We start from the raw sequence: 13389 nt of genomic DNA on the forward strand, positions 1-13389 counted from the left end.
GAGGGACAGTCTTGCTCTGATTGACAGCCTCCTGATTTAATCCTGGGCAGGAAAAGCAGGGTGCCAGCAGCCAGGAGTGGACTTTCAGGCCAGGTGGTTTCCATGTCATGGCCCTGCCCTCTGGTGGCCTGTTCTGTCCCTCCACAGTGCCAGCCCACACCCTACATCCGCCCTCCAGGCTGGGATGGTGCTCCTGCCCCCTAGTGGCCAGAGCAGGATTCACAGGATGAGGACCCTCCAGGTGCTTTCCCAGGAGGCCTTGGAAAGCAGGGGGCCTTGTTTCACCGTTCCTTACAGGACTCTAGCAGTGGCCGGGCTCTTCACCCACCCCTGCACCCCAGGGGTTGAACCATCTCTCCGTGAGGGGCACAGAGAACACAAGCCAGCAGAGCACACACTGTTCCCCATCGTCCAGAAATGGGTTTTATTCTCAGCCAAGAGACAGCAAGACTGGTAGTGGTCGGAGAACCACGCAGCCGCCAGTACAGCACCCCCGCACACGAGGGGGGAGGGATGGGAAGGTGGCAGAAGGGGGCTGGCTGTCCACAGGCTGGCATGACAGGGAAGCTCATCAGAGGTGGCACGCTTTGGAGGAGGATGGCAGGGTGACAGTGTTTCCTTGTCGGTGGGCCACAGGACTCCTCAGAGACAAGCACGGTAATTCCCAGCACAAGGGCTGAGGCTGTGGCAGCCATATATATTTGTGTGTGCGTGTGTGTGTGCGCGCGTGTGTGTATATATATATGTATATATATATAAGTATTTATAGATATTTATAGAACAGGGTAGGAGAAATACCACAGAGGGGCACAAGTTTCACCAACGTCACGCTGGGTGTGTCAGCTCACCACTACAATAGACTAAGTCACAGATGAATGGGGGAGGCTTTGGGAGCCACTGTCAAGTCACAGAACAGCCGTCCAGGCAGGCTTGGAAAGGGAAGTCTCCGAGGAATAGAAGGGATCTGGTTAGAGGTCGAAGGGGGGCCTGGGGCTCTCAGGACGGGATGGACTTGCCTGACCCGATCGGCTGGCAGTTGGAGAGGAAGCAGAGAGAGAACAGGAGAGAGGAGGGAGAGAGCTGGTAAGGCAAGGGCAGCTGAGCCCAGCAGGGGTGCGAGGGTAGGCAGGGGAAGAAGATGCAGGTGAGGGTGTGGGCGAGGGTTCTAGAGGACAGACAAGAAAGCGAAGGTGGGAGGGAGGAGCTGCAGGTGGGCGGGGCCAGAGCTTCATGGGGGTCTGGGGTGGGGGGTCTGGGCTGGAGGCTGGGGTGGCCCTTCCCCGCCACACACACTGGCCTCTCACACACCATCAGGCAGTGCACCCACAGCTCCAGACACATGATCAGCCCCTCTGGCTTCCCCCTTCTATGGCCCCCCTATCTTTCAACCCACTGGCCCAGGCCACTGCTAGCCTCAGAGAGCATGGGGCCGTGAGCCCCATGCAACAGCCACCAGGCCTGATGGAAAAGACAGGAGCGAGAACACTGTTTGAACCAGGAGGGCAAAGCTAAAAGGACGGCTGGAGGGAGCCCTGGAGGCCCCTCTGGGTGGGCAGAAGGCCCAGGAGCCCTCTGAAGGGACCCTGGGGAGGCAGGGAGGACAGGCAGCTGGATGCCAGTGGCCACAGGCTTATAAGTCTAAGAGGGGAGCCTCAGCTGGTCGGGGGACCGCAGGTCGTGTAGGTGAGGCAGGGCCCTTCCTGCTGGGGAAAAGCAGAAGAACGAGAGTCAGCGGCAGGGGCAGAGTGGGTTCACCTGGCGAGATCTGCAGCTCAGCCGGGATGCAACTCGGAGAAGCTGACTTGCCCGGGGCAGCAGCAGACACTGTCATCCCCTTGGCTAAAAAGTGTAGGCCACCCCTAGGAGCAACAGGCCCAGGTCTATGAGCCTGTAGGCTGGCTGTGGCGCTTCGTGTGGGGCTGAGAGCACTGCCTTCCACGGTGCACTAGTGGGCGTGATGGAACCAAGGTGACAGGGGAAGGGGCTGTGGGACCCTGCCTCGCCTGTGAGGTATATTCTGGGGTGAGGGTGTGGGTGGGACCCTCAGGCTTTCTGAAATCATCAAACGATGAGAGCCTTTGCTCCAGATCGCTGCTCAGTGGAGGTGGGACTCTGACCTCCTCGGCCCTATGGTGAGTTCGGTTCCTAGAGCCCCTAGGCTGCAAGCTGACTGTCCTGCCCGAGCAGTGCAGCTCAGGTTGAGGAATGAGTATGGCACCCCCAGGGTGAAGTTCCAGGGCCTCTGGCTGCCTTAGTCCAGTGCCACACAGAGCTCTCTCCAAACTCCCTGCCCCTACACCATAGACCACGGGCCCTCTGCCCTCTGACAGCTCTGGAGAGCACCCATGTCTCCCAGCTTGGGTGCGGAGCCTGTCCCAAAAGCTCCCCAGGCTCAACCATGGAGATCTTGAGAAGTGGCACTGAGTCCCGAGGCTCACTGAGAAGGGAGGTGACAGAGCCAGCTGGCAGCAAGGACAGAAAGAGGACAGAATAAGTCTGGAGCTGCAGAAGGGAGAGGGAGGAGAGCCTGGCTCTGAGGTCCTAGGTGCGCCCCCCAGTGTGGAGCTGGTGCAGCAGGGGCAGACACACCTTTCATGCAGCAGGCTGAGAGGCAAGTACCTACCGTGGCTGACGCTCCTCAGGGGTCACTGATAGTGATTCTGAAAGACAGCACGAAATCAACATGGCAGTTCACTCACACGGACAGGGCAGGCCTGGGGCTGGGGGACGGGGACACGCACACGCACACGCACACGTCCGGGCGTGCACACACAGGCTGTGAGGGCCCGTGGCCCCGCATGCACACACTGACACACATGCCCACAAACAACACGCATACACCTCCCCCACTCCCCACTGCCCAGCACCCCCGCTGGCTGGCACGTGCAGCACGGATCTGGGGCATGCAGCCACTAGGCACACTGAAGCACACGCGTGGCCTGAATCACAACACAGAAGCTTGCCCGCATACAGGAGCATTTGCACCAGCTCCCTGCACACTCATGCCTGGCGTGCTCAGAGGGCCACCTGCAAATCTCCATGAGAAACAGGTTTTGCTTTCTTAGGGTCCAGCTGTCATTTTTCTGCCCAAGAGCCATCCGTAGCTCCCTACTGCGGGCTTTGAGGGTTCTCCAACCTGTGCCACCGTACCTAGGGCAACCTTTGCTTATTCTTCCTCGTTCTACCTGCACTCTGCTCCGGCCAGCGGCTCTCCTTAATGCATCCCTCACCAAACCTTTGCCCACACTGCCGCTCTGGACCCGAATGCCTCCCAGCTCCTCACCACCTGAGCCTCGTCTCAATTAGCACCAGACTCACTAAAGTCAAGCTGTCCCCAGACTGCTCTCTTCCCCATGGCAGGGCCATGAGCTGCCAAGTGTTTCCTGTGTGTTAGCAAAACTGGAGTTAGAGCAGGTATCAAGTCTTGAAGTTCCCATATGTCAGACCTCAGCACAGATCTGGGCATGGCAAAGACTCTTAAGAATCTGAACTCACGTTGGAAGTTAGCCAAGTGCTCCTAGAGCCCCATTTCCAGCTAATGTGGCATTCCTCTAGCCACTGTCTCCCTTGATCCCCACACCAACCCTGAGAAGAAGGCAGAATGTTAATTACCATTTGGTAGATGGGAAACTGAGGCTCTGCAAGGGAAAGTGACTTGCCTAAAGGGCAGGGTGAACCAGAACTTCTGAACTCTGGAACAGTGCTCTTGATCAACACCATGCTGCCTGCTTTACCCCACCTGCTTTGGCCACCAGGTCACCATGCAGCAAGTCCCGTCTCTGCTTCATTTTGGGTTCATGGAGGCTAGACCCATGGCCCTACCCTTCAGCCATCTGGAAACATGAATAGATGCTATTGGTCTGATGTGTCCTTCCTCAGAGAATATGTCCAGTAGGAACAGGGCAGACAGTTAGATATCAGAGTGATCTTCCTTAAAAGAGGGTCATGGATCAAGAAGGCAAAGCCAGGGGATGAAGTAGAATCCTTTTCCCTGGAAATCTCTGGGAAAGGGGCAGCCTTCAATCCCTCCTGCCCCACCCCACCCCCATGTGGGCCCCGGACAGGTAGGGCCAGAGGCAGGGGAAAGAAAGGAAGAGAGCCATCAGACTGCCCCATGGCTCCCAGGCCCTTTCCCAGCTGCTGCCTGTCCTCCCCCTTGCCTGGGTGCCATTCTTACACTCTCACACCTGTGTGCACGCCCACACACACATCACACACCTTCCTGGTCACAGTCACCGCCTGGCCTCTGTCCTGTGGGTCAGAGGCGGGACATTCTTCTGGGACAGCTCAAAAGAGTCAGGCCTGGGAAGTGGGGACATCAGGGTAGCCCTGAGCGTAAGTGAGCAAAATGTACACATCCGAAGAGCATTTGGATTCAGATCCTCTGACCTAAGGTAGGCTCCCTAGGGACTGGGTGAGAGTAGAGGACAAACAGAGAAGGGGAAAGGAGGAATGCAATGTGAGGGAAGAGTGGAAAAGGAGGGAAGCGCCATGCAAGTGCTTGAAAGAAAGGGACAGGTAGAATGAGCCCCACGCCCCACCCCCCAAGAAACGACCACCTCCGGGACTCAGCGCTCCCTGGGGAGCAGGCTCCGCCAGCCCTCGGCCACACCTCCCGTGGTTCTGGCACCCACGAGAGCCTTCAATGAAGACGGCCGGCTCTGGCGGCGAGGGCCGATGCTGCAGAATCCAGCCCCATCTCCCTCCCGGCCACGCCCGCCCGTTGGTCTCTTCCGCCGCTTTCAGCATCTACTCACCTGGGAACCCCAGGCGGGGCACGGTTGGGGCGCGAGGGCACCTGAGGGGGAGGGCCGAAGGGATCAGGGGAAGCCCCCGGCCTGGAGGGCACGGGGGGCGCCGCCCCCAGGGCGGACCCAGCAGGCGGAGGCCCAGGAGCAGGGCCCCGCGACCCGGGCCGGGCTGGGGGCACGGCGGGGGCTCGGCGCTGCGGCGTTGGGCTGGACGTGGGTGACCTGCGAACGACAGGGCGCGGAGGACAAGGCGAGGAGAGAGATGAGCGGCTCCGCCCCACTCTGAAGCCCCGCCCATCCAAGCACAGGCCACGCCCAAGAGCGCAAAGCCCCGCCCCAGATGATTGCCGGAGCTTAAGCCACGCCCCCAGTGGCTCCCACGTTCCAGCTCTACCAAGCTCCGCAGCCAGCGCTCCATGGCAAGCCCCGCCCAGCGACAAGCCCCGCCCTCTCTAAGATCCGCCCCTCGCTCCAAGTGGGAGCGGCCCCGGTGACGCGGGCGCGCCACTGCCCGGTCCCGGCCCTCCTCCCACGGGCCCCGGACTGGGGGGCTTTGGGGCCGTGGGGGCCGGCCCTGGTACCTGCGTCCAGCCGGTACACTCTGCACCTGCAGCCAGGAGTCGTCCACGGGAGGGGGCATGGGCGTGCTGACGGTGGTCGTGTTGATGTCGCCGATGATGCTGAGCGCCTCCTTCAGTGCGTGGTACATGCGCAGCATCTCGTCCCGCCTCTGTGCTTGCTCCGCTGACTCCTCCATCAGTGTGTTCTGGTCCCCGCACGAGTACAGGTTGGCCAGCAGCTCCGAGAAGATGAATTCCTTGGTCTGCGTGCCAGCAGGTGAAGAGAGGAGAGGGGTGGGACCTGACGCCTGTCTGCCTGCTCCACCCTCGGGGCCCTGCTAGGACCGTGCGCTGGGCTGGAAGCATTGGGGGGCGGGAGGATTTACCTAAACTCGGGTATCTCCTCTGCCCCCGCCCAACCCCTGCCCCTTGCCCTTATCTCAGATGGTCCAAGAGGAAAAGTGACCTCTACAAGGTCACGGCTGAGAAGTACACTCAGGGAACTCCCATACATCTAGGACACCCCCTTCCTCAGCTTTTTTCAGCCTCACTTTCCTCATCTGTAAAATGTATTAGTTAAACCCTTTCCAAGGACTTGCATGCTCCCCTGGACCAAAATAAGGAAGAGAGTTTACAATTTTCTGAGCCCTCTAGTAACAGGTTGTGAATATGTGCCTGGATTGGGGGAGATGTGAGTCTCCCTGTGCGGGGAAGGAGTGGGTTACCTGGCCTAGACTCTGGGACATTCATGGAGAGATGCTGAGGTTTATTTTATTTTATTTTTTATGCCATAGGCCTATTTTATTTATTTGTTATTCAAATATATGTTGAGCACCTCCTATGTGCCAGGCACTGTGTTGTTATACACTTTATATTCATTTACTCTTCAACTCTATTGTTATCCATATTTTACATATAAGGAAACAGGCCTCAGAGAGGGTAGTTTGTTTGCTTAAAGTCACACAGGGAATTTGTGGCAAAGCCAGGATTCAAACAGTAGTAGTGGTTCTGTGGACTGTGTATTTCAAAACACGATTTGGTGTTCTTGAAAAATGCAGATTCCTAGCCCCTTTTGTAAAATTTTCAAGCATGTTTGGAACAACTTGAGTATGTGAATCTACGAAATCATATATAAAAGTCACATTATACGTTTTTCTACTAGATGGTTCTGGTGTGGACGCATTTCTCTCTCCCTAGACCTGGTCCCACTGGCCTGGCTCATGCTTCCCCCAGGCCAACCTGGCTGCCCACCTCCTCGGTCCCACAAGAGCACCTGCCAGCCCCTCCCCCATGGGGGTGCACTCACATTGTTAATCATGAGGTGCATGATAGTCTTAGGCATAAGGTCCCGCACAGTCTTGTTGACGATGGCCATGTATGAGTCTACCAGGTTCCGGATGGTCTCCACCTGCCGCTCCAGCTGCGGGTCCATGGAGTGCATGAAGCTGTCTGAGCCATTCTCCTCGGTCTCGCTGGCCTACCATTGGGAACAGAGGGCATCAGCATGGCTGGGCCCTTGAAGCCAGGTTCTAGGCATCAGCCCCTTCCCCCCCAGGGTACTTGGAACACTGAGGCAACTGGCCTGAACACCTGGACACCAGCCCCCCCCCATATGCTCTGGGTCTCTGGGTTCTGCTCATCCCAGGACCTCTCAGGATCCCAGACCCTTGTTTAATCTTGTCTCTGATTCTAGGGCCTAGAATTTGCCTCTGTTTCCCAGTCAATAAATTAGGAAAGGACATCACTAAGGTCCTTTCTTGATTCTAAGGACCTGGCTAGAGGTGGTGCCAGGCTGAACATGCATGGCAGAAGGCGAGGGAGGGGCACACTCACTTTCTCCTTGTCCTGGGAGGCCCACACCAAGATCATCGAGGTCACCGCACCAGCATTGCCACCGCAGCCGGCACCAGCAGGCAGAGCCGAAGCAGATACACAGAGGAAAAGGGGAGGGATTGAGTGAACCCGGAGCACTGCACCCCAACTCTAAGGCAGCTCCAGACACTGCCACAGTGGAAGAGGAGCGAAAAGAGGAGGCAGTCACAAGAAACCACCATCATATGACAGGGATGCCGCAAATGCCACCTCTGGCAGAGAAGTGGACACAAGGCTGCTACTGGAAGATGGGAGGAAGGCCTAACTCTGATCTGGCCCCAGCACAGGGAGGGGGAGGCGGTCTATTACTTTTCAGCTCAGTGAGGGCTCAGAAACATGGCAAGAGTTGGTGTCACTGAGGATGGGACCCCAGATCCCTACTATAAGCAGTGTGCCCCTCCCCTCCCTGCCCTGCCACTCACCCCAACACGCTCGGGGTACACTCCAGCCCTCAGGAAGGACGCCTTCCAGCTATCCACCTCCTCCTGTGTCTCGCAGGCCAGTTCCAGCTGCCGATAATCCTTGTAGACATTCCTGCAAGATGCGGCAGGTGGTGAAGGGAGATGGGGCTGGGGTAAAACCCCTTGACCTTGGTGGTGAAGGGCACGCATGGACTGGAGTCATCATGCTGGGGGCCAGTACTGGCTTTCTCGTGTCCTAGCTGGGTGACCCTGGGCAAGTCCCTTCCTCTCTCTAAGCTTCAGTTTCCTCATCTGGAAGGTAGGTTAACAATAATAATTTCTGCCTCCTAGGTCATTGCGAGAATTCAGTGAAATGAGCAGTAAAATGCTCAGTCAGAAGGGGACTGAGCCCTCATACGAGGGCATCCGCAACAGTACAGCCCCCAGCGTGGGTCTCAGCCCTGCTGGCTCCTGCCCTGGCTCTCTGGGGACTCCTTTGATGGTGGCTATACTGAACCCTCATCTCTGCCTGGTGCTCCCACTGGCCCCCCTGGGCACTTACCAACATGAGAAGGGGACCAGGCCTGACTGGGGCTCTCTTTTGTCCCCAGTGCCTGGCAGAATGTCTTATGCAGGGCAGGCACTAACCAAGTGACTGTGGAAAGACAGGAGGGGAGGGGGAGGCAGGAAGGGAGGAAGGAGGAGAGAGGGAGGGAGGGCGGGCGGCCAGAAAGAGCTTGACGTGATGCTGAGCACGGAGGAGGGGCTCTGTAAGTATTTGTCAAATGAATGACTTGTGGGGCTTGGGCAGGGCCCTCTCCTTTCTGAATCTGTGGGCCCCGCTTCTCCTCGGGGCATGGTGGTTTGGGGCTTGCAGGGTCTGGGGCCCCAGAGCCCTGGTTGGGGAGCAGGCAGGCACCTCTGTTCCGTGTTAAAGAGGGCGAAGATATGCTTGCTCGACATGAAGCCCTTCTCTACGTCTCGCAGCTTCAGGTTGTCCACAGACAGCATGTATTTCTTCTCTTTCTCCTGTGGGCAGAGCCATGGGTAAGGTTGGCACTGTTCTCTGCTACGCCTCACTCCCTAAGAGTGCTCCACATGGGGGGCACCTGGGGCTCTGGAGCCTCACAGTAGCCCTGGGCTTCTGGTACCAGCCCCTTTGCCCTGAGCAGGCGCTGGACCTGCTGGGCACCTCTGCGTACCTGCCAGAGCCTTCGAGCCCAGGGTGGCAAGGCTGAGGGTGGTTCCCACATCCTGCCCCAAGAAAGCCCTGGAGGCAAGCCAGGCCAGCCCCAGCCCAGCCCCAGCCCAGGGACCCACCCCCATCTCAACTCCCCACCCTGGAGCCTCTCTCGCCCCTGGCCTGGCTGCTGGGCCTGCTTTGGATAAGCCTCTGACTTCATTTCCTGATTATAGAGACAGGAAGGGGGGCCACCAGCTCCTCGGCTTCAAAGGGCTGGCTCAGCCCACTCCCCCAGACGCCCATGTGTTAGCAATCAGCACGTAGCACAGGCCTGGAGATGGTGAGTCTGTGTGCAAATGTGTGGTTGTGTGTGTGCAAACACATACAAGCCCAAACACATATCCTGTCACTGTTGTATGTGTGTGTGCCCATGACTCTTTGTTGCATAGATGTGTGAGTGTGAACACGCATCTCTGAGGAGGTGCTCAGCACAGCCTGGCACCCACATGAGCATGTCCGTGTGCCCATGAGGCTGTATGCACACTTGTAGATATGTGTGGCAATCGTAAATGTCTATGTGTCTGCGCGAAAGTGCCTGCGGCACACGGACTGTGGGTTCGCATGTTTACGGGCATACAGTTGTATGTAATGGGCTGGATATGGTTAGTTTATCTGTAGTTGTCTGGGAGGGGCTATGTGTATCTGTGGATGGGCATGTGGGTGCCAGGCCTGCGTGCTCACGTGTGAGCCTGGTGTGGGCCGACAAGCCTGTGTCAAGGGGAGGGGCTCAGAGATTTTGGGAGGAGGGACCCCAGGATGGGGCTCTGGGAGGGGGGAGAGGTTCCTGCTGTGTGTAGCTCATTCGCCCGCCCAGTGCCACAGGACCCACGCTGGGGAGGGGAGGGGTGGTCTGTGTGGGTCTTGGGGACTCAGGACGTGGGTAGGTGCCTCACCCACATCTCAGGTCGGGGGGCTGGGTTTAGAAGAACCCTGCTCCCTGTCCTGGCATCATCCTGCCCACCTCCCTCTGCCCCCTGCACCCGCCTGGCCTGTCCAGCCACATAAAGCCCCCTTTATGCCAGGCGAGTGGCCGGGTGGCCGGGAGCCCCGGAGGGCGGCTGGGGGAGGAGAGGAGGAAGTTGCACATGAGGCCAGGGAACATCTGGAAGCGTTCGAGGGAGGCCCTGCTGCCACCGCCCTGCGCTCTGGGGTTGGACACTAAGCAGGAGTGGCCTCCTCCCCCCAGCCCTCCCTTCCTGCTGGCCGGCCCCCTCCCCAGGCCCCTCCCTCCCAGCACAGCTCCTGCTCACCCCTGCCACGTCAAAGGAGGCAGAAGGGGAGCCGGGAGCAGAGAAGGGACCTGGGGCTGGCTGGGCTGGGGATGGGGGCCTTGGATCTCCAGGAGACGGGCCGAAACTCCCACCCGATGACAGACACTGCCGTCCGGATGGACCAGAGGACACGTCCACTCCGTCTACCCAGTGTTTAGACTATCTGTTCAGGACTCCCAAATTGTACAGTAGTCTGCACATTGGTTAGGCTGGCTGGGTTAGACCCTCGGCGCCGCTGGAGAGCTGGACCGACATCCGCCACCCCAGAGCTGGAGCCTGGAGCTGGGGCAGGGGGCATGGGGGGCTCAGGGTGGGCCGGGAGGAGGTGCAGAGGGATGGGGGTGCCACCCTGCCTGAGATGGGGTGGGGGTGCTGATGGGTGGGGAGAGAAGACCGAGAAGACGGGGGCGGTTAATGAGGGCTGGGGATGTGGGTGGCTGTCTGTCTAGAGGGTCACCCCAATCCCAAAGACCCGAAGGCTGGCGGCTGGGGGGAGCCCGGGGACGGATTACACTCTCCCTCATCTGGGACCAGCTCCATGTCCCCAGATGTTCTAGTGCAAAATTCCACTCACACACCCCCCACGCACCGCCTCACCCCGACACATACACTCCACGACTCGGGCACACGCACCCCCAAACCCGCACTTTGAACCACACACCCGTGCCCCAAGCACACACGCACACCGCGAGCGCACACACGAGTGAGCATACCCCACCCCACCCCCTCCCAGAGGGACGCTGCTCCTCTCCCATCTCACGCCCTACATACATATTCTCAAATATTGCGCACACACACCTTCCTTCCTCAAGCCACCCCCCCCCACACACACAATGACATACTGAGCACGGCACACACGTCCGGTCATGATTCAGGCACACAGTCTGCCCCCAAATGCACACGAGACGCTCCTATATGGAACATACCTAGATGCTTACAGCCGCACGCTCTCCCGCAAAACACCCCCACACAGGCCTCACGCCTCCCCACCTCCCAGCACTCGCTCCCACACCCACGCCCACTCCCCAGTACACTCAGGCCCGGCGTCCCCTCAGCTCAACTCCAATGTACACACAAAGCCCAAAAGCGACGGCCCCCCCGCCGCCCCAGGCACGAGGTGAGGGGCCCCTCGCAGATACGCTCCCCCCTCACCCGCAGTGTAGTCAGCCAGCCCCGGGTCACACTGGACCTTAGGGGGCCCACAGTGGGCACCCCCCAGCTGTGGGGAGTGTCTAGGGAGCCGGCTGAGTGACAGCGCAGGAAGCAAACCCCCCTCAGCCGCCTGCCACGCCACCTCACACTCCATCCCTTGCAGGGGCCCCTGTGCGCAGGGAGAGGCCAGGCCGGAGGTAATGAGGTCCAGATGGCTTGGCGCCCCTGCCAGTGACGACAGAGGGCCCAGCCCAAGGTGGGGACGGGGGCCTGCCCAGGGCGACTTGTAGGGGGCAGAGATCAAGGCGGTGGCGGGGGGCCGCGGGGAGACCAAAATCCCCGGGCCCCACCTTGAGCCCTACTTCCTCATTGAGAGGTGAGAGCGCCCTCTCCCCCAAGAGCGCCCTGAGGAAGAAGAGGGTCCCTTCCCCCATACTGTGGCCAGCTGGAGTTCATTACCACAAGCCCCCCCAGCCCTCCCCGCTCTCTCTGGTCACCTCTGGAATCCAGATGTAGAAGCCAAATACTCATTCTTAAAGGAGACCAGCAGCCAGGGAGGGAGGTGGCGGGGCAGGAAGGGGGTCTATGTGCCCCGCTGGGCAGGGAGGAGTTTTGAGTGGCGTCTCTGTGGGACCCCATCACTTCTGGCCCCTCAGGCTGGGGGCTCCCTGAACATCTCCCTTGGACTGCTGGGGTCCGGGGGACTGGGGTGCAGGGGTTAACAGGGTGTCTGGCGGCTGGACTCTGTGTGTCATGGGCCTGTGGGGGCCACAGAAGAGGCGGCACGCCCTAGAGCAGGAAAACAGGAAGGCCATGGGGCTGGCGGGGCGGGGGCGTCCCGCACCCTTGCCCACCCTCTCCATGGCGCTCAGCCCCAAGCTCCGTGCCCAGCCAAGCCACCTTCCCTATCCAGCTTGGACGAACCCCCAGGACTGCCCACCCTGATCTCTGCGGCCCACCTCTACCCAAGGACCTTTGATGGGATTTAAAAAAAAAACCGACCCTATTGGGTGGTTCAGTCCACACCAAGCCAGCGGTAGGGCCTGAGCCTGACACTGGCCATCAGCCAACTTCCTTGATGACCTTTACTCACCTCGTCGTCCTTGTACCAGGACAGATTCTCGGCAGTTAGCACAAACCAATACTCCTTGGAGCCCCCCTTCATAATGCCGATGTTGTTGATGGTCAGCCAGCCCTTCCGGATGACCTGAGGGGGGAGGGGGCAGCAGGTCAGTGGGCAGAGGCCCGGCTTCCCTGTGGAGGATGGGGTAGGCAAGGAGAGGCACTAGAAAGCTTCCTGCTCCCCACATTCTTGGAGGCCTGGCTGGTCGCGGGGGGGGCACCAGACCTGCCCTGGTTTGAACCACAAGTGAACAGGTGGGAAGATAGAGGAAGGCAGAAATCAGCTCAGAACAAAGAGCCTTCTAACAGTCAGAGCCGTCCGAGTAGGGAACTGGTGGCTGTGGTAGGGGATGAGCTCCCCGCCACTAAGAGTGTGCAAGGAGAGCTTAGGTGGCCAGTAGGGCAAGACAGCTCTGAGCATCTTTTCAGCTTCACATCTAATTTGTTCTAAGTCTTGTCTCTGACCTCGGGGACTTTGCACATGCTGCCGTTGCCTCTGCCTAAAAAGCACTTCCATTCCTGGTTGCCTGGCAAATTCCTACTCACCCTCTGGGTATTGGCTCAAAAGTCACATTCTCAGGCAGCCCCTCCCTACCTCCCATAAAAGTCAGGACTCCCATTATAACCTTTTATCACTCTCTTAAGTCTTCTATGACAATGACTGGTATTTTGAATTAATGTGTGTATGTATGTGTCTGTTCATGTCAGGCTCTCTTTGCTAAATTGTAAAACTCTCTCGCTCACCGTATCCTGGCACCTTGCAGAGTGCTCAACAGTCAGTACGTGATCAGTAAATATATATGGCATGCACACACAATGCTACAATAGCGGGGTTCGAAGGATCTTTGGCCCCAGACCCTGGACACAGGTGGGGTCGTAGGGAGTGGGGGCAGGGAAATCTTAGAGTAAGAGGCAAAGGTCTCCTTTCTCAGTAGGAAGACGCTGTCCCCAGGCCTGCCTTGAGCCGTCACTATAGACCAGGACCCTTGGATTGAACTCCAAGGGCGGACCGCCGCC

The 13389-nt window shown here is 58.9% G+C and overlaps 1 protein-coding gene across 10 annotated transcripts in view; it reads right to left on the reverse strand.

The window, feature by feature from the left end:
* Positions 1-408: 408 nt before the first annotated feature.
* Positions 409-13389, reverse strand: part of DNM1 (dynamin 1) — a 41780-nt gene continuing 28799 nt past the window's right edge. For 2 of the 10 annotated variants that reach the window (XM_054584316.1, XM_054584312.1), the window contains exons 15-22: positions 12344-12457; positions 8504-8613; positions 7606-7717; positions 6618-6788; positions 5333-5574; positions 4758-4973; positions 2624-2660; positions 409-1703 (exon numbers count right to left, since the gene is read on the reverse strand). In XM_054584316.1, coding sequence (XP_054440291.1) covers positions 2639-2660; positions 4758-4973; positions 5333-5574; positions 6618-6788; positions 7606-7717; positions 8504-8613; positions 12344-12457 — 987 coding nt within the window. In that variant the 3' untranslated portion in view covers positions 409-1703; positions 2624-2638. The remainder of the gene's footprint in view (positions 1704-2623; positions 2661-4757; positions 4974-5332; positions 5575-6617; positions 6789-7605; positions 7718-8503; positions 8614-12343; positions 12458-13389) is intronic. The other 8 variants (XM_054584311.1, XM_054584310.1, XR_008530057.1 and 5 more) reach the window with 7 other exon arrangements.

Source organism: Pteronotus mesoamericanus, unplaced genomic scaffold (genome assembly GCF_021234165.1).
Source record: "Pteronotus mesoamericanus isolate MK-2021 breed Mesoamerican mustached bat unplaced genomic scaffold, CSHL_Meso_final contig_78, whole genome shotgun sequence".
In the NCBI taxonomy this organism is placed as follows: domain Eukaryota; kingdom Metazoa; phylum Chordata; class Mammalia; order Chiroptera; family Mormoopidae; genus Pteronotus; species Pteronotus mesoamericanus.